General features: G+C 32.1%; 1 protein-coding gene across 1 annotated transcript in view; it reads left to right on the top strand.

Annotated features, from left to right (window-relative positions):
* LOC140432302 (uncharacterized) overlaps positions 1-22,232 on the top strand; it is an 803,181-nt gene that overhangs the window by 765,499 nt on the left and 15,450 nt on the right. The window contains exons 17-19 of the mRNA XM_072520128.1: positions 2,769-2,996; positions 15,799-16,973; positions 17,568-19,034. Of these exons, the coding sequence (XP_072376229.1) occupies positions 2,769-2,996; positions 15,799-16,973; positions 17,568-19,034 (2,870 nt within the window). The remainder of the gene's footprint in view (positions 1-2,768; positions 2,997-15,798; positions 16,974-17,567; positions 19,035-22,232) is intronic.

Raw genomic sequence — 22,232 nt, 5'->3', positions numbered from 1 at the left:
AACTCTTAAAGAAAAGATAGATTTCAACAACAATACTTCTAAATAAAAGAAGAGAATCCCTTCGATAAATCGCATGTGTTAACCTGTGCCACCTAAAACTAAGGACTTGAATGAGTTTGATTTTATATTTAAATGGATGACAATAATAATAAATAACCAACCTGTGGGAAGCCATTGGTTTTTTATACTTGTAACTAAAGTGTTGTCTACTCTCCTAAAGACGCGAATATTCAAAAAAGGTATGCTGTTGTTGGCTGAGTCCTCTAAATCACAAGTGAATTGTAGATGAGAATCAAATCCTTTAAACACTGATAGAGTGCCTGATTTTTGTGACCTATACAAAAACTCACTTATTTCTTTTTTTTCTTCAAAAAAAAACATTGAACGTTTAAATCCATGGTTCCTCAGTTGAACTTTTTAATACTTGTCCTGTCGATCAAAGTAAGCTTTTTGTTTTTATTTTTTGTTATAAGTTGTCGTCTTCTGTGCCCTGTTAAACTAACCTAAAAATCAGAAAATTGACTCTTACATTTAAAATTGAATATATTATAAGTTTGTTCTTTGAATATTCTTAAGGTTGGCCAACCAAAAAACGAAACAGAGCCATTATCAGCCAATTTAACAATATTTTGGAATAACCAGTCGATTTTTGATTAATAGAGGACACATTTTTCGGGTATTTTCGATTATTTTACTTTGACCCATACGCCATATTAAGGGTAACTCCAACCTTTTTATAATGACAATAGGGTTCAAAGAAGATATTGTTTTAAACCAGTACCCTATATATTAGGTATTCAATTCCTTAATTCGGTGGAATATTTTTTTTTATTTCTCTCCATCTATACAAAATATACTTAATGTGGGAACTTCATAAGAATGATTATGGCCATCGTTCACAGTTTTGTGAAATAATAGGTGAGCGAGCAGTGACCGATCCAGTTACTCTGTATACTATCTGTTTATCCAATGAATTCAATATTGTTATAAGTGGAACTGTAAATAGTTACAATTACTTTTATTTATGTTATTTAAAGTCCACGATTTTTCACGATTTGCATACAAAGCAACCGGAAAAATTAAATATATGGGCTGGTATTTTTGGAGATCGACCTTAATTAATATTCTTGAAAATGATCAACAATATACTGATCATTTCACTTTTCAACAGGACAGTGCTCTTCCGCGTTATGCTTTACTTGTTCGTCAATATTTAGAACACGGCATTTAATAGAATAAACAGCATTTAAATAATTTAGATTATAAGAAAAGACAGCATCGAATGGCCTTCTTGATCACAAGATTTATATTCCCTGGATTTCTTTTTGTCGAGACACCTACAAAGTAAAATCTATAGAACACCACCCGCATCTTTAGAAGATGTCGACGAATCATTCCGCAAATGCTTTGGAATACGAGAAAATATTTCGAACAAAACCTTTATTATTGTATAGAAGCCAGAGGAAATCAGCTTCAACATTTGGTCAACTAGGAAATAAGTAACATGTTCAAAATATTAAATAATATAAATGTTTTGTTAGAACAAAGACCTGTGTATTATGCCCTCATGATGGGGCGTATATTGATTAATGAATTTACCAGAATCACAACTAGATCAGCAAATTGTTTAGGTAACATCTTAAAAAACATAGGTAGTGAGATATTTGGCTGTGGAATTGTGGACCGATGCATTTCTGATTATTTTGCTCAATTTCTCTACTTAAAAACAAAATATGAATAAAGTCATAGTGCTAATACATACATATGACATATGACAAGTAATGGCATCTTAAAGAGTCTCTTAATTAAAGACTGTATGTTAAAACAGGCTTTAAATAACGTTGACTTGGTTTCAGTTGTTTTTCTCAAAACAGCAACAGAATTAGCTCAATTTATTACCGAAATAGATGTAAAGTTAACTGAAATTAATTTTCAGGTACTTACTTTTTGAGGTAAGAAAATTTATTTTAAAATATTATTTACTATATTAAATAAATCATATACAGTATTGAGCCGACTTTAAAAATTGAAAGACTTGAAAGGGCTTTAATATGATATCCTACTTGACCCCCAATGCAACTAAAATATGTTGAGGTGATTCCTACCCTGGCTGATCAAAATAAAAGAAGCCAAAAATGGCGGAAAATTTTCCCCTCTAATCAAAAATCGAAGTGCTGGGTTTTCAAAAATGTCGCAGCTCCTGATAATGCCTAAATTGCAATAATTTATATTAAGAAAATGTATTTATTGAGTTTTGAATTACATTTAGAAATATTTAAATTTCACCAACAGTCCGATATCTAGTCGATTTAGTCAGTGCATTATGTATATGATACTACCATCCATAAGATGATTCAAAAGCGCCTAATAATTGTAATATATTTTTTTTCACATTTTTTAAATCTAAACTGTAAGGTAGATAGATAGTTAGTTGATATTTACATTAGTTTTTTAAGTTGCTGTTCTCTTTTTATTTTAAAATACTCTTTATTTACTTTAATAACTTTACTAATGTTTGTACTTTGAGAACGATTTCCGAAGTGGAAATTAAAACGTCAATAAAATATTCTTTATTTAGCTACTTCATCCTACTTTTTTTTTATAATTATATGATTTCATTACTAACTTATCTATTAACGTTTTAGACTTGTATTTTTTTCCACAACAACCTTTAGTTGCTATTTTTCATTTAAGCTCTTGTATTTAAATGTTGTAATTTAATTTTGTCAAAAATCTCTAACAGAAATTAATATTTGAAATTTTTTCAGTGTCATCCCTGCGCAGTTCATCAGTGAGAGAACAACTAGCGGCTTCAGCGGGCGGCACGGCGACCACTCCAAGCCAGAGCTCAGGACCGTCTTCGCGATCACTCTTCGGCAGATTGGGTATTCGAAAGCCGTCAATTCTCAGCCTCACCAGCCCACACGCCAGCGGCTATGAGGCGGCAGCCGCCCGTACATTTAGTTTGGACGATCTGTTAAAACCTCCCCCAAGACGTAAGGCCCATTTGCGGCTACCTCACTCTCTTTTACTTCCTGTCTGACTGTCTGTCTCTCTTCTGCTGATTAACCCTTTTCGCATTTAATCGTCTTCTTGTTTCCGTTTCCTTTAACACCAGTTCTTATAAAAAATATATCTAAAAACAAGTTAATACAAATGTATTTTAAGTGGATATTATATTCAATATAAAACGATAAATTAATATATTTTATACAAAAAATATATTCATTAAAAAATTAGTTTACTTGAATAATATTTAGAATTGTAGAAGTGGTGGCAGGAGAATGTATTTGTCGATAATTTAATTAAACTGATTTATAATTATTAGCAAAATCACATGGGTAGCTCATTGGCCTTTCCTTTTTCATGCTTATGTTTAGCATACCATTAGCTAATATTTGAACAAACAAAATTATGGAAAACTAATAGAAACGTACTGTACACCGCCAAATACTTTTATAAATACAATCATAAGCAAAATCATTGTTGTGAGGCAGAGTTCATTTCTCGTGAAAAATGTAATTTGAGACCAGTAGAGTGGCAAATAACTTAGATAAAAGCGAATATTCTTAAGAATACAGTATTAAGTATGACATATATTTAAATTTACTAAGTTTTAAATGGGTATTTTAAAAATCAACAAAATAGGAGAGAATGTAAGACTGAATCGAATGATGATCACCGAAACGGCAAAAATGATCCTGCAAAATCCCGACTAGAGACAAAGTTGATTAGAAGAGTAGATAAAACAGACATCAATTCAATAATTATAATATGGATCATATGTTCAAGTTGTATTAAACGTCAAAAAAATGTAAGGTGAATAAGTGGATTAGCTAATAATTTACGAAAAGAGATTAATGTCCGTACGAATACAGTAAAATACAGTACAATTTTTTTCAATGAGTGTTTTAGAACCATATTGTTATAAACATGTCTGATTTAACTTGTTTTTAAACTAGAACTGGTTTTTGTGTATTTAACAGGTAATTTAAAGCAAATTTCAAAAACCGTTATATGTGATTTTATTTTCTCTAAATATACATAGGGAAGAAATTAAATTTTAATTCCTATAGTTTATGAAAATAGTAGAAGAAAAGAGTAGTATATATATATATATATATATATATATATATATATATATATATACAGGAAAGAAATTTAATCTTTGCAGATAAGTTAAATAGTAAACTCTTAAATATTGGGGAAATCTGCAAGAAAGGCTCTAATAAGTATCAATTGTTTCGCCGAACGTTTTCGCCAAAGAGAATTAATTTGGCTCTTTCAGGGCTGAAAGAGAATAAATTATAATTAGCTACCATATATTATCTATTAAAAACATTATTGGTCTTACCGTAACTTAGAATTGTAGAGTTAGAATATTAAAAAACTTTGCTAGTAACATAATGGTGTTTTTTGTTACTATGTGCAAGAAAAGTTTTTTTTTAAGGTTTGAAATGTATGGTAGCTTTGAACTTAAAACGCAAAGGTTTACCCAAGGTTAATCGAAAAACCCAATGTAACTACATTTAAAAGGAGGTAATTCTTTGAATTGTCGGCAATAACTAAATTTTTGATTGTTAGAAAGTTTAAAAGTCAGGTTCTGTTTTAGCCAGAACGCATGCGCTGACAAATTCAAGTAGTTCTTATGAATCTTGATGTCGTTAAGGTTCATTGGTAAAAACGAATGAAAGTAAATCCCAGTATAGGGAAATATTATTTTGATTTTCTTTTTTAATTATATTCTATATACATTATACATACAATTATATATACATGAACAATAGACTATATCTAAAAAAGAAAATCAAAATAATGTTTCCCTATACTGGGATTTACTTTCATTCGTTTTTACCAATGAATCTTAACGACATAAAGATTCATAAGAACTACTTGAATTTGTCAGCGCATGCGTTCTGGCTAAAACAGAACCTGACTTTTAAACTTTATAACAATCAAAAATTTAGTTATTGCCGATAATTCAAAGAATTACCTCCTTTTAAATGTAGTTACATTGGGTTTTTCGATTAACCTTGGGTAAACCTTTGCGTTTTAAGTTCAAAGCTACCATACATTTCAAACCTTAAAAAAAAACTTTTTTTTGCACATAGTAACAAAAAACACCATTATGTTACTAGCAAAGTTTTTTAATATTCTAACTCTAGAATTCTAAGTTATGGTAAGATCAATAATGTTTTTAATAGATATTATATGGTAGCTAATTATAATTTATTCTCTTTCAGCCCTGAGGAAGCCAAATTAATTCTCTTTGGCGAAAACGTTCGGCGAAACAATTGATACTCATTAGAGTCTTTCTTGCAGATTTCCCCAATATTGAAGAGTTTACTATATATATATATATATATATATATATATATATATATATATATATATATATATATATATATATATAAAAGCGTACAATGATTATAGAAAAATAATATATCATACAACAAAAATACAAGCAATTTGGTTTCCCTAAAAATAATAATTGTTTAGATGATATCATCTTATCTTAACATTAAAAAATATTTAATGGTAAAATTAAAAGGAACTAGTAAAGCTAAATTAACCAATAAACAATTTATAATTCACAAATTAAATTAAAATTAATTCCGTTTTTCACTTATACATTTCTGAATATTAAAGATGAAATTGAAAGTTAATGTTACTGCATTTAAAGGGCCTTTACCCATATATTTAGTGCCTTCAAACATGTAAATCCAGATAGCATTGATGATGGATAAGTCATCCCGAAAACGTTCTGTGATGTAGCCCGATGGGGTTTTTATATTAATATACCTTTTATGAAGGATTTTTTTAAATAAATTTTTCTTTTAATGTACAATTCACAGAAGATTTATACACGATTGAGAATAGGTACGCTAGTCGCTTTCGTTTTCTTCCTTATTGGTTCTACATGCATTACAATATGGAGAAACAGCACCGCAATGTTCTTTATAGACGATTTTATTACATGTTTCACATATAACTGCTGTTATTTTCTTTTTTTTTCTTGCACAAAAGTAGCAACTCTCCCTCTTTTTTGTTTATGGCTCTTCAATGTGGTCGATATGTATATTTAGTAGTCAATCAATGTGGTCGTTTTGTTGTCGAAATTTGCAACATTAATAGGAAACTTTATTAAATGTATAATATTCTAAAATTGTTTTCTGGTTTTCTGCTTGTGGATAAGGCTACAGTTGGTTGTAATTAAAATTACATTTTTGACTAACTAAAATTTGACGTTTTGATTTCCACTCAGGAAATCGTTTTCAATCGATTATTTAAAAATTTTGTTGAAAAGAGTGTATAACCGCCAAAGTTAAGGTTGACCTCCAATCATGTTGAAAACGATTTCCAGAGTAAAAAGCAAATCATCTTCTAAGATCATGTTATTTTTAGAGATGTTATAAAAACTCTATGATAACTTAACATTAAAGATTAACAACTAAACGAGAGAAACGAAACAAAAAATACAAGAAAAACTGTAAGAACACTATTACTATTACAGTTACTATTACGATGACAGTCAAAGCAGGATAATAACGTCATGGTTTCTCAACCAGTCGATGGAAGTCTTGGATGTATGATGGGGCCCTCCATCTTGCTGGAAGATGCCTTATTGATCAATCAAACCTTTAAACAAATCTTTGAAAGGATGAAGTTTGACTTGCAATATTTCTTCCTGATATTTTTTGAATTACTATTGCCCCCTATTAATGTCAAACATCTAACTCTGCTAGTGGTCATACAAGTCCATACCATGCCACTTACAGGGTGCTTTATAGTAACCGTAGTACACTGGGTCTACAAAAGGTCTTTCCCCGATTGGAACAAAGTTTACTTTATCGCTTCCAAAGATCAAGATTCCGATTTTATCACTTCAAAATACCTTACTCCACTGTTCTTCTATTTACTCTCTGTAAGTCAAAGCCTAATCAATGCGTTTTTGTCTTTGGTTTTTGTTCAGGAGCGGCTTATTTTTAGGAGTTCTTGCTCGTTATCCATTTTCACACAACTTTCTTCTGATAATGCGGTTGCATATTTGTAAGCCAGTTGATTTTACAATAGCATTATTATTTTTTGCCTATCTGCATCTACCTTTTAAAGACATACTGCATAATATGCTATGCTCATGGTATTGACTAACTTCAGTTTTTCGGCCTGTTTTTTTGCGGACTTTGTCTTTCTAGTGTTAAGATAACGTGTACAAACTTTCATTACACCTGAGGTTATACCACCCCCATCGATTTGTTTGCTATTTATTGATATGCGTAACCTTCTCCACGAAAGGTAATTGCCGGTCAAAATGTTTTGAGTTTCTCGAAACCATTTTCATTGAATCGGCACATGTGTTTCTTTTCGACAATTAAAAAATATCACCTTAGTAACAACTACCTGAAGTCAGTTTGTCGTACCATTTTAGTTTGCATAGTTTGGTCACTAGTGTACATTCAGAAGCTTAGAACGTAAAATCATAAAAATATGATAATTATTGTATATTTCCAAACTTTTAAGACAAAATTATAAAAGTCCTTCAACGACTTTTGATTTAAAATGTTTTAATATCTGAAAGCATTTTAAAAGTTCTTAATCTTCGAATACTAATTCCTAAAAAATATTATAATTATTGTATATTTTCAAACTTTTAAGACAAAATGATGAAATTCGTTAAAGGACTTTTGATTCTGAAAGCATTTTAAAAGTTCTAATCTTCGAATACTAATTCCTAAAATTTGTAAAAAAATTGGCAATCTCGATATTGATATTCGCGTTTGTTATTCAGATATTTTTGCCATATCGTATAATAATTAATAGGCGCTGAGTCCTAATTTTCACGAAAAGTTGATATTATTCAAATTATTATCCTGTAATATTGCAGATATTTATATATACGAGTTGGGACGCCTGAATAGGTAAGTATAAAAAATTAAAAGACCCGTATGACCATAAATGTTCTTAAACATAATATCTTTGCAAGGTATTTATAAAAAATTTATATTTTGGAAAGTTTATGTTAAGTCAAGAATGCAGCACTGATGGCAGAAAAGTAATTGGAAGCGTTAATTCAAAATTAGAAGTTTTTGTATGTGTTTTGCGTAAAATAAATCAGTATTTTAATAATTTATGCAAATAAATCATACATATTTTGTATTTATTATTTTTAAATCTAAAAAGAAGCATTACAAAAAATAAGTTTTTGGTCGATATTATGACGACAGCCCTTTTCCGAGCTGCCGTAAACAAAATAAGTATAGCCAATTTGATAACCAACGCTACTACTAAGAAGAAGACAAGTATTGCTTATAAGTCTACTGACATATCTTAACTTTGCATCAAGAAAATACTACGTATATTTTATTTATTTCGTTTTTTTTTCCAAACTAATAAAAACAAATCGAAAGTCGGTAAAAAACTGTTTGGAGACTTACCGATCAACTTACAATAACTTTGATGGAGCACTGTTTACATTATGCAAATTTGCTACACTCGCGTTGTCGCAGTTATCCCAAAAATACTTTCCAAACTAAGAACACATGATGGGATTTTGTTGTAGTTAATCGTCAATATTCTAAAAATCATCGAGCTAGTCGTTGCGGCACATGGGACACATAATCATAGTGTTTTCTATCTATCCACATTTTGTGATCATATTAAGGCTAATTTATATAAACAAAGATAAAATAGTGGAAGAAATGTAATGTTTGCTTTATTTACAATTAGAAAAAAAATACTACTTTTTTAGATACGAAATTTAAATTACCTGTTAATACTTGTGTAAAACTGAACTCTTTTCTATACTTCTCTGTTGTAGAAACTAACCCTTCACTCTCCTGCGTGTGGCTGGTAGGTTGCACAGTATTAAAATATTGTCGCACCATAGGGCTATAAATGTTGTACGTGTACAGCACTATGTATGTAAATAACAATTTGAATTGAACAAATAACGATGTTAAGAATGCTTTTCTATATTACTAACAGTAGTTTCAAATGTATGATAAATATTTTAGGGGCAAATGAGAAAAAATTAGTGAAATTTATTAAGTTTTGGTGTCACTTACTCTATTTTTATCTTTTCAATATCATCTTTATCATTTGCCTTTATCGCCGATAGGTACATCTTATAATCTGCCGTATATTTTAACGTAGACTTTAGTAGGAGTCCACATGCTAAATAAGCTTAAACAAGAATCTGAGAAAGTCGTTTTAAAAATGAATTTAAATAAAATAAAAGTAATATCAAATCAAAGTATCACAATAGACTTAATAGTAAGAGTAGAACGATAGTAAGATTTAAAATTTCGAAGAATACATATACCTACATAAGTCATATGATCAAACTAGGCAAATAGAATCAAAGGGCAGAGATAACTAGAAAAATCTTAATGACTTGGGCAGTGGTAGGAAGACTTAGTGTTGTGTTGAAAACATTTTGTTGGTATTTCTCGAGAGTTAGATTATGTTGTTGAGTGTCTTTGATATTATTGAAATTGATTCGTTGTCCATTAGTTTGAGTAGTTTTGCTTGTATATTATCGGGACCTACTGCTTTGTCATCCTTTAGCTGTGGTATTACAGAATAAACTTCCTGTTTTAATATTCTTGATCCATCATTAACGTCTTCTTATAACTCAAAGGGGTCGCCCCTTTGAGCCTCAAATAGTTTCTCAAGATATTTTGTCCTTGTTTGTATTTTACTCTGTTTGTCCAAGATTATGTTTTCGTCGGAATCAATAAGATTTTTCGTTTCTGTCTCCGTCTTAGTCCACCTGTGACTTCTTTATTTTTCCTATGTACATTGTGACTTTTATACTTTGACTGTAGATTCTCAATTTATTCGCATCTTTCCTTTGCTTCCTTTCTGTCGGTTCCCTGATTTTCCTTCTTATTGTTATATTTATCGTATGATACATATGTCTGGGTCATTTGTGGCTTTTCTCCTTTTGCCCATTAGTTTTGAAATCTTATCTGTCATTCACTATATGTTCATTTTTTCTTGATTAATGTACCTACCTTCAAGTGTTAATCCTTTACATTTTGAACTATTTCTGTTATTTATTTAATCGTTTGTTTTTAATTTGATTCGTCTCTAATTGTAGTCACTTGGTCTTTTAATGTGGCTTGGTCCATCATTTTCGTATTAAGGTCGTTTAACATTCGTAGATCGTACGATTGTAATCTTCTTTTCTGCACTCTTTTGAGTTTGACTCGGTATAAGTGGAACGTGGTCCGTCTTTAAGTCTGCTGCAGGATAATTCTTGACAGATTTAGAGCTGTTTTGGAGTCTTGTATTTACTAAAATGTAATCTATTTGACTTCTAATGATTCTTCCGGGTCTTTCTTGAGGGGATTTATACGTGTACAGCTTTCGAGGTGGTAATTGGAAGACTATCCTGGTGACAACTGGTTCGGAGTCTTTTGCGCATTTTTCTAGGAAGTCTCCTCTCTTATTTCTGAATCCAAGTCCATGGGCTCGGATGTACTGTATCATATTTTTAGCTAAATTTCATACCACGCTATTTGCTTATTAGACTTTATTTCTAATTTTTTAATAATCTATTTATACAGGGTGAGTCATAACTATTGGTACATAGACTAAGGACAGGTTATTTGGACCAAAATATGGCTATTGGGCTAAATATGCCTTAATAAAATGTTGCTGAGAAAAAAGATACAGGGTGTTAAAGTTAATTTTTGTTTTTCGTTTTTTGCTAATAGTTTCACTGTATATTTATAAATTGCAATCAAAATTGACACAGAGGCATAATCTTAGATAAGAAATAGTATCTTATTTACAATTTTACGTTTTGTCATAGAGGGCGCCACGTGGATCATTCCTAATGATCAAATTGAATCTAAACTTTTTCTGATGAAACTTTCTAGTAATTTTTATTAGAAAATATGACGTAAACATCATTTTTACGTAAAATTGGTACTCCTGTTTAAACATGATAATTTCAACCGTTTTCGATAAAAACGCAGTCGAACTGCTTAGAGTCTTAAAAAAGGATTTCAAATATTATTTCATTTATGAAAAGTATGCTTTGAACTGTCAGATAATTGTTGTTGGTAAATGTTATTGGTTCAGAGTAAATTATCTTTGATGTGACAGTGTAGTGTAATGTTGCATTTTTTAAAAGTAATCATTACTTTTTTTGATTGAAATGCCTCGTCACAATCATTTTACTAATGAAGAATTGCGAGATATGATTTGCGTATACGCACAAGAAAATTTTTGCGGTCGCTCGGCAGCCAGAAGGTATGGAATGTTATACGCAAACAGTAGGCAACCAAATCACAAAAAACTTTTACAAGATTATATCATAGTCTAGGTGAAACTGGGTCATTTCACACTAAAAATCGGGGTGGTCGACCGAAACAAATCACACCTAATCAAGAAGATGAACTTTTGGTTCGAGTAGATGAAAATCCTGAAATAAGTTTACGACATCTATCAGCAGCAACAGGAGAAAGTCAGTCGTCTATTGTTAGAATTCTAAAAAAAGAGAACCTCCATCCTTATTACTTCACTCCTGTTCAAAATTTACTTCCAACAGATCTTCCACGACGGTTACAGTTTTGCCAACGTATTCTGAATAAACATCGCAATGTCAGACACTTTATTAAGAATATTATGTTCACCGACGAAGCAACTTTTACCAGACGAGGGGTTTTTAATTGGCGAAATAGTCATTATTGAGAAGAAGAAAACCCGCATGGTATTAAAGCTAGACATTTTCAGCATGAGTTTAAATTGAATATTTGGTGTGGCATTATAGGCGATAAACTACTAGGGCCTTATGTTCTTCCTCCGAATTTAAATGGAGATTCTTATTTATTCTTTTTGGAAAATACTTTTAGTGATATTTTAGATGATCTGTCACTGGATGTAAGAAGAAAACTGTGGTTTATGCAGGATGGAGCGCCACCTCATTTTTCATTAGCTGTTAGAAATCATCTTAATGACGTATTTCCACAACGATGGATTGGTAGAGGCAGTGATTTTCAATGGCCACCAAGAAGTCCTGAGTACAACCCGCTAGATTTTTATTTTTGGGGACATATGAAGTCCTTAGTTGATGCCAATGAAATTAATACACGAGACGAACTTTGGAGATACATTCAAAATGCAGCTAATCTTATAAGGGGACAGAATAATATTTTATTTAACGTCCGAAAATCCTTTATAAAAAGAATTAGAAAAGGCATATAAATCGGAGGAGACCATGTAGAACATTCAGTTTGAGTTTTTGTGAGTTCTTTTAAGTTAAAGTGTGTTTAGTTTTGATTTATCGTCAAAACGGAAACCTTACGTTAGTTGCAACTTTGTTTATTAGTTTGGTATTTGATAGTGGAATTGTAAATAAAATACTATTTCTTGTCTAAGATTATGCCTGTGTGCCAATTTTGATAGCAATTTATAAATATACAGGGAAACTTTTAGCAAAAAACGAAAAATAAAAAATTAACTTTAACACCCTGTATTTTTTTTCTCAGTAACATTTTATTAAGGCATATTTGGCCCAATAGCCATATTTTGGTCCAAATAACCTGTCATTTGTCTATGTCCCAATAGTTATGACTCACCCTGTATAGCAAATTCTATTAGGCTATATTTTAGGCTATTTTGTATAACAAAGACCATAGATAAGGCACCACCATATATATGGAAAAATTATATAAAAAAACCTGAATGTCACGTCATTATGTTTCAGTCAAATTTACTATACTATCGTCAGCATTTATCATTCATTATATTACTATAAAAGAAATTTCCTTTTATTACGTTTTATTTTTTATATATTTTTTCAAATGACGGTTTAGAAATATGTTCTTTCTTTTATTCCATCTTTTTTTGCTTATAATTAGCTTTATTGTTTGCATAGTTTTCCCCTTTTTCATCCTTCAATTTTAACTAACCATTTTCCGTCGTACCTTTCATCTCCGTTTCTCCGGTTTTACTTGTTCTAGGTAATAGGTAAATACAATATGTTCAGATCATCTTTAGTGTTTGATTTTTTTACTAATTTTTAAAATCTAATATAATTTTAATATTAATTAATATTAATATTTATAAATTTATTAAAATTAAAATATAACATTTTATTTTAATATTTATCAGAACAATTTGTTTCGGATATATAATCACTTTTCCAAGTGACTTTATTAGATATACTAAGTACATTCAATTTGATACATACAAGAAACTATTGTTAGTAAATATCACAAACTAAAACGAATAAAATAATTTATATCAGAAAAAGTCAATATTAAACAGATGGAAGTATTAAACACATAGTCAGATATTGATGTTTCCCTAATAAACCCGTTGCACGATACTTATTAGTTGTCCAATTTGACGTTATCATTTTCGTATAGTAATAAATATACTCTCAGATTTGTAGGTTTTAATAAGATATTGGCACTAGTTGTTCTGGTAACTAAATATGTAATTAATAGTATTTATTTTTTACTTAGGTAAATACTTTTAAATCAGGAAATTATGTTTTGTGTTAAAATTAATTTTGACCAATTTTTATTTATTTTTGACCTTACACCTTACACCCTTCCCCTTACCGCATGATGGCATTGATAACTGATAGAATATATTTTGTAATTACTCTTGTTATAATTAAAATTATTGATACTAATAGTAGATTGCTGTCATTGTCATTCAATTTTTATCGACGTACCAGGCATAATATTTATGAGTCAGTCACTGTTTTAAGAACTATGAAACAAAATCAGCTCTTGAATTTTTCCACAGAATTTTTTAAAATTTGGAGAAAATACAACGCTTCTATTCACCCCCCGTATAATGCCATATAAGGAAAAATATTGTATTATTACCAGAATAATATTAAACGATGTCAAAATATGTACCTACAAACTCATGTAAGAATATGGACAATCCAAATACAAATAAAAAAGTTATAAATTGTCAAACTTAATAAAACATTTTTAGTGGTGGAAGTTTGTGCCGGGGAGTGTAGTATGCTTTTAGATTTCTGCTTCCATAGATCCTGTTTCTTCTATTTATTTCTCCTTGGTATGTAAAAGTTTTAACTTATTCTGTTTTTGTTCCTTCAATTTCTATATTAAGTTCTTCTCTTGTTTCTCCTATCTGCATAATGTTTGTTTTGTTAATATTTATCTTTAATCCATGTTTAGTGAGTACTTCTTTTCATGTTTCGAAATTATTCTAAAGTTCGTCTTTAGTTTTTGCAATAAGCACCAAGCTAAGTGGCCTAAGTGGTTCCCCTGTCTTCAGCCTTCATTTATTGTAAACGTACCAGATGGTGTATTATTACTAATTACGGCATTGTTGCTCTCACTGCATATTTTTTTGTATCATACTTAGTAACTTGTTTTCCAGTCCTTTTTCTCTTAATATTTTCCATAGTTTCTGTCTTGGTACTTTATCGAAGGCTTTTTCTATATCAAGGAATACTACGCACATTTTCTTTTTTCTTGCAGCACTTTTTGTGTTATCCATTTTAAAGTAAATATATCCTATTCCTGCATACTCATACCATTTCTAAATTTACTTTATGCTTCGTCTTAGGTGTGTTCTGTCATTGTTCTTAATCGTTTGTTTATTATTTTTTCTAATAATTTCATGCATATATAGCTGGTTCCTAATAAACTGATACGACTCTTAAAGCGTATTTTGTAAATACTTATTTTAAATAAATTTATTATATATATATATATATATATATATATATATACATATAAATTTAAATACTTAAAATTTGTAAGACTTATTCTGCTCAGCCTCAAAAATTTTTCCATAACACGTATAGATAAAGAACGGCCACTAGACGTTCTGGTACTAGAACCACCCCTGTATTTTTCTAAACTCTGGAAAATTAGTTTGATTTGAAAATCTGCTTCTAATTGTTTTTATTATTTAGAAATTTGTACAAATAGTAAGATTTTAGAAGAGACATACCCATAAATTAGAAAAAAAAAAAAATTTTATCCCAGTTTGTCATTTTCCGCACACGTTCAATTAAACACAATAGCATATCACTTTTATCCATTCCGGCCATATATTTATTATAGTCTACAATACAAGTTGGTTTCATTTTTGTACGTCCAGTATTTGTGCATTTTTTTTTCTATTTTTTCCATATCAACTTCGTGTAGAGTAGTTAGCATCCATAACTCTCTTTTGTCTTTCCACTTCATAGCTAACATTTTGCCATCGTTTTTGAAAGTTAATTTATCTTTAGCCAATTTTTCAGACAATACAGTCATATTTCCCCTACTCGCCTTTACCGTGCCACAAGCTTCAGTGTTTCTATTGTATAACCAATCAAACAGTTCTGGACTTGTGTACCAGTTATCTAGGAATAGCTTCTGACCTTTGTCTTAATATTTATTCATTAGGATTGTTGCAATATAACCCAATTTTCGTAAATTTTCAATATCAGAGCTGTAAGTACTTGAATCCGTATATATAATAAAATCACAAATACATATATCCAATTTTGCAGTCTACGAGTAAAAAAAATTACCTAATAGTTTATTATCGAATTTATTCTATTTGATATACTTACGTAAAGTTCTTGACTATACGAAAAATTATGTTTTTATTAATTTGCTTCAGGGTTTATATTGGGTGAAAATTGTGTGTTTATTATATTTCATCTTGAACTTTTTGGCATTCTTAACAGTGTATTTTAATTAACTCTATGTGTATAATATTTGTACAAATTGTAAGCGACAAATTTCAATTTTTTTTATTACTTTAAACTTTATTTTAAAATTTATTTTAACACTTCTTTAGGCACTCCTTCACCTAAAAAGAAGAGAAATAATTCAACCCCAACTAAGAAAAACATAGCTGATAAGAGACAAATTCTTCAACAATTAGTCTCCCCCAAACCGAACACGAAAAAAGTAAGTTTGGGGGAGCTAATTCAGTTGAGTGAAATGAAACCAGACATTGATATCAAGGGCGAAACCGGAAAAGAAACAGAAACAAAGTTTGGAGGGTCCAGTGCCCAAGCAGCCCTTATTGATCCCAAGCTGGAGAAAAAAGTCACATTTGCAAGGCTTCTTAATAAGGTTTCAGCAGAGATGAGCTCTGGTAGCGAAGTTGAACTTGGTATTATGCAAACCAATCGCTTGGGATGTATGTTTGCAAGACCTTCCAGTACCCCGCCGTCTCCTAGCGTGGACGCCAGGTCTCCAAACAGCACATCCAGTAACCAAGGTAGTGACTCGTTCACCAGCTCAGATCTAGCTATTCCCAGTGCTTTGAGTACAAGTATTTCAGATTTGCTGATCAACAGGAGACACAACCGGCTGCCGAATGGACGACAAAAGCCCGCTAGCGCTGATTCTATCCTAGCGATGTTCCGAAACTTTTCTGCTAGTTCTGCAGCGGCAAACTACCCATCTTCTTTAAAGATCACGCCTTCAACTACGCCGACAGCTTCCAGTCCGCAAGACGACATTGTTGGGGACGACGACTCATCCACTTCTTCTATCCACACACCAGTTTCCTTTTCCAGTGGAGCGCCCGAGAGCCCAATCTTTCAGCGTCACGCTGGACAAGGTACAATTGAAGTACCCGTGCTTGATCCGTTAAGCGCACATAAATCGTCCAATAGCGGCAGTAATTTGTTGCATCCACCAACTATCTTATTGGAAATACCAAGCACAATCAATAAGTGCCTTTCGCCTATTAGGGAATTGCCTACCCCGCTACCCTCTCCCATGCCATCTCCAGCATTGACACCGATACTTACTAGACGTAGCAATGCATCATCCTCAATGGACGACGCTGAGCTAAGTGATGACAGGATATCAGTAGAAATACCGAATATTTCTATCAGCACCGATTTTGATGACGACGAAATTCACTGCCCCGATATTCCGATCGATCCCCAGGCTGAAGACGGGCTTATTCTAGAAGAAGCTGCAGCTCTACAACAATCAAATTTATATAGATCAAAGGTAAGCCTGCTAGAACTCTTACACGTTATATTTTATAAAATTTATATTATTTTTTTACTCACTCGGTTCTTAATTATCTTTAGTAATTATTGAATTTAAATACAAGAGTAATAAATTAGTTTAAGTCAAACTACTAAATTATAAAATAGTTGGAAAAAAATTTTTTCTTGTTCCATCACTTTTTTTATTGTACCGTACCTTTATGCTAGCTCAATAATCCTCCGTTTCTTTTGCGCATATAGAACACCTTTGGGATTGGTTCTTGGTATAAATCAAATATAGATTTCTACCTAAATTTTTTATGAATACCCTTATTGTTTTTCTATAAGTTTGATTAAATTACATTAAGTGAAAAGGTACGATCACCTTTTTTCCTTGGAGTTATATGACTCCGAGTTCTTTAAGGCTTATTCGCCGATACACCGATTTTACTTATTTATCATATCATAATTTCATAATTTCCTTTACTTAATTTTCCTTATCCCACTTATCACATTTTTTTTAATTATTTAATTTTTTTTGTTCACTATTATTATTTTTTATGATCATCTTTGCAAAAGTAAAATTTAAACCGTTTTCTTTTTTATTTTTTAGAATCGACCTCCTCCAATTGGCCAATCGCAAGAAAGAAGCAAACCAGCAATTACCATTACCATTGATCCTCCACCTTTAGTGATCCCAACCTTAACCGTTCAAACACCATCACCAACTATTCCCAAATTGCCCTCACCAACTTTTCCCGGATCCCCTCCCCCCCATAGAGCTTCTATTCCGAATACTTCTTGTTTTCAATTTCCCTCTCCCAAACAGTCCCGAAAAATGCTGAAGGATTTTGACAAGCCTACATCGTTGGATCTGCCCTGTGCTCCACCAATGATTACTATTACGTGTAACATGAGCGAGATAGAATCTGATACAGAATCTATTTCACCAGCTGTAAAGTCATCTGCTGGTTTGGAAGGTCCTTCTGGGGGGATGACATACTTAAGTCCTTTTTCAATGAATCCAAGAGGGGAGCACACTGCTTCAGAAAGTAATTTAAGTAGCTCTGGATACAGCTCTATGGCCAGTCCTGGTCCTTCAAGATGTAGCTCAAACAATCCCTTGTGTCCTACAGAAATGGATGATCAAGGGCCTGGTGGGTTTCACAGACGGCAATCGCTAACACCGGTCTTAAAACTAAATCCTGGTTCTTCTAACTCTTCGCAACAAGGGAACTCCGATGAACGACGTGGAAGATCTGATTCTGAGACTTTATCGGATGATCCGTTGGTAGAGTCCAACGATGAAGGGATAGGAACGGACCACATAGACGAAAAGATAGATGATGGTGATCTTAAAAGCGCCAAAGAGTTAGAGGTGTTTATGGTTACAGAAGGAGAAACATGTAAGACTTTGCTTGATTTACCCATAGCACCTGTTCCAAGAGTGGCTAAATGTCTTAGCTTAGAAGAAAATGTTGACAGACTGCTACCGCCTTTATCTTCTAGCAAGAATTCCCTACAATTACCGTCAATAATAGTGCAATGCGAATCACCGGGATGTGAAAAACACCTTAGCCCGATGAGTTCCAGAAGCGAGAGTCCTTTAAGCGATCGTACGTCTGGCTTAAGCCGATTTTCACCCCAATTTTACGGGAGACATAAAGACTTACTACCATTCACTGACTCCGATGGCTTATACGATTTTCCTAGTTCGGACAAAGTAAACATTACTACCTGTACGCACCACAAGAAACCCGGCAGGAAGAGAGAAAAGAAAGTTCTGCGCAATTGCAAAACGCCTAGTCCTACAAAACATTCCCAATTCACTTTATATAGTCACTTAGATATACCTAATAAGGACTTATATAAAGTCCCTCCGCCTAGAAAGTTAAGTCCAAAACGTAGAATAAATCGTTCTCAGGTAGTTAGTTCGTCTTCTAGTTCTGATAGTATTACTTCGACCACTAAAGAAGTAAGGCTTTCCTCTTCAAGTCCAAGTCCAGATACTATCCGATGGTCATCACCTGTGGCATGGTTAGGAGAGAAATGCTCCAAACCGGCAGAAGAAATATCCCAGGTTAGTGTGCTACACTTTTAACACTTGATGTATTTTATTGAAGCCGCACAATTTTGTTCCACAAATGGTTTTTTGATACGATAGATTTTTTTAACATTCAAAGTTTAATTTAACTTGTGATAAAATTTTCGGGTGATTTATGCCTGTTTTATCTGTTATTATTTTACGTTACATTTATTTACATTTGAGACATTTATTTAGAATTGAGAGAAGGTCTTAAACAGACGTGGCTATCAATGGAGTTGCAACTAACAAACGTATTCTATCCTCTCTATGTTACAATTCTGTATTATCAAGAGACCATCAATTTACAAATAATTTAATTTATTTTTGCAATCTTTACAAAATCAGATACATTTGTCTAAAGGTGATTTAATTTTTACAACATTACAATACGTTTACATTTTACAACTAACACATTAGTTTCATAATTACAACATTACATTAAAATAAGTTAGTCTGCCATGTTTTGCAAACAATTGATTTACAATAGACTTGACAATTAACCTTAGGCGACGATCTTGACTGTCTTATTCTTCAGCGCCGCCATGTGTACCTCTGTCTTCATGTACGGCCTTCTTGACGCCATACCTGATAACATTGGGGTAGGCATAGTCATTGTAAAGGACTTAAACTTTAATCGGTATTAAACTAAAAATTACAATTTTTGTGGTTAGCAAATTTAGAAAACAAAATGGATAAAAAACGAAAACCTAACCTATTAGCCAGGATAAGCCTGTAGGTATTTATACCAAATTTTATTAAAATGAAATAATTTTTAATGGGCGTTTGGATGTCTCTATCACTTAGTTTATTTTTAATAGTCGCTTATATTGTTTTCGGTGGTTGTCTCTAAATGTTACCACGCGTATTGAAGCCTACAGTCCTTTGAGATTTCTAAACAGCCATTTTATAATCATTAATTTATGATCATCTCCAGAAACTTGGATGCACTTGAAAACTCCACCATAACACTGAATACTAAGTCCATTGAAAGAGTGAGTAAATTTAAATACCTGGGATCGTGGCTTTTTGAAGACTGGGCATCGGACAGGGAAGTAAAATGTCGCATTGAGCAAGCTCGACAAGCTTTCGTAAAATTCAAGAAGGTACTGACTTGTTCAGAGTTCGATCTTCAACTGAGACTAAGGTTTACTAAGTGCTACGTGTGGTCAGTGCTGCTATATGGCGTAGAGGGCTGGACACTCAAAACGAGGGATATAAACAGATTAGAAGCTTTCGAAATGTGGCTCTATCGCCGTATCCTAAAAATACCATGGACAGCGAAAATCACAAATATAGATGTCCTTAAAAGAATAAACCAAGAATGCCAACTTTTCGAAACCATCAAGAAAAGGAAAACGGCGTATCTAGGTCACATCATGCGAAATGAAATATACCAGTTCCTTCAACTTATAATCGAGGGTAAAATTGAAGGCAACAGAGGAATGGGACGCAAGAAAATGTCCTGGCTCCGAAACATAAGGCAATGGACAGGGATTAACGACATACAATCTCTGATACATATTGCAAGAAATAGAGAATTAATGGAAAATGTGATCGCTAACATCCATTAGTGGATTTGCATCTAAAGAAGAAGAAGAAGAAACAGCCATTAACAAAAGATATGAGTATATATTAAGCCAAACGAATAAATGAACTGAAACCATAAACATCATCAAAAAGAAAAAATAGAAGTTACGTCAATGTATAGACTCAGCTACCAGATAACAACAATAATTGGGAAAATATTACAGACAACATAAGTGGGGAGTATCTGAATAACTTAAGGCTTGCAAACGACATAATCTTTAGTACTGACCAGTTAGATCATGCCTGTTAACTTCTTCAAGACCTTTAGAGCTCTTGTACACGAGTTGGCCTTAAAATTAACTTTCCCAAAACAAGATACATGACCACCCTTGTAATGGTCAAATGTACTAATGGTACGCAAATTGAAGTTTATACTCATAAGTATCTGAACCATGAGATTAAATTAGGAAGGGACAATCAAACAACAAAGTTAAACAGGAGAATAGGACTAACATGGGCAGCTTACAGAAAACTGAGGGAAGTTGTTAGATCAGATATTCCCATGTAACTGAAAAGAAAGGTCTTTGATCAATGTGTACTTCCAGTTCTAAAGTATGAAGCTCAAACATTGACCCTTGCCAGAAAAGTAATCAATAAGATACAAGTTGCAGCGAGACCAGTGTACAGGTCTTGAATATCAAGAGTTTTAAATCAAATAGTTAGGTGAAAAACTGGTGTTTCAGAAGCAGGTAAAAGAATTACAAAGCTTAAATTAAACTGGGTAGTACATGTTGCCAGAGTCAGAGATGAAAGGTTTACCAAGAAAATTTTAGAATGTAGACCTAGACACGATGCATATCGTAATCGATGACGTCCTCCGACAATCAGAAGACTAGATTCAGGCTGCGTAATATCGGATGGAATGAAATTATTTACGGGAGGATCATGTTCAGCAGTGGACGCAAAACGGCTAATGAGCAGCAACAACTAGTACTTCTTATTTCTAAGTATATGCCCTAAATATTATGTCTGTCTCATTTTAATGGCGATCAAAGATTCTCTGTCTATTCTCATTCTGTGTAACTCTAATCGGTTTATAATATGAGCAGTTTAGGGTATTTAAAATTATTTTAAATTCATTTTAAAATTTAAAATTATTCTAAAAAGCCACATCATACAAGCTTCCAACTTCCTCAGTTAGTCAGCATTAGTAGTCCTAGCCTCGGCACCATAAGGAAGAATAGAGTGGATATATTTTTTCTTGAAATTCACTATTCAAGTGACTACAATCGAAAAGCCCATATTGCCATAATAGGTTTACCATAATTATGAAACTCTTAACCGGGACAGTAAATGGTGGATATGGTAAAGTATAAAAAAAAACGATTAAAATACCTATTTTTTGTACCATTCATACTTCTCGCTTGTATGTACTTTTTTTAATAAAATGTTTATTTTTTTATTTTTTCGAAAAAATCGTTACATGTCATATTAAAGTTTAATTTACAGTATAGTAATGCTTTTACGGTAGACTCCAATATACGGCTTCTATCGTCCGACCAAATATGTTTCATTATCGAGAAGACACGCTCTAAGGAGCGGAGGTGCCTGGTAAGCACAAAATATATTGCACCATTTTTACCAGGTTGGGTGTATCGCTATGTT

This window comes from Diabrotica undecimpunctata, chromosome 1 (assembly GCF_040954645.1).
Source record: "Diabrotica undecimpunctata isolate CICGRU chromosome 1, icDiaUnde3, whole genome shotgun sequence".
NCBI lineage: Eukaryota > Metazoa > Arthropoda > Insecta > Coleoptera > Chrysomelidae > Diabrotica > Diabrotica undecimpunctata.
Note: the sequence above shows the minus strand (reverse complement) of the source record. Positions and strands in the feature narration are given on the sequence as shown.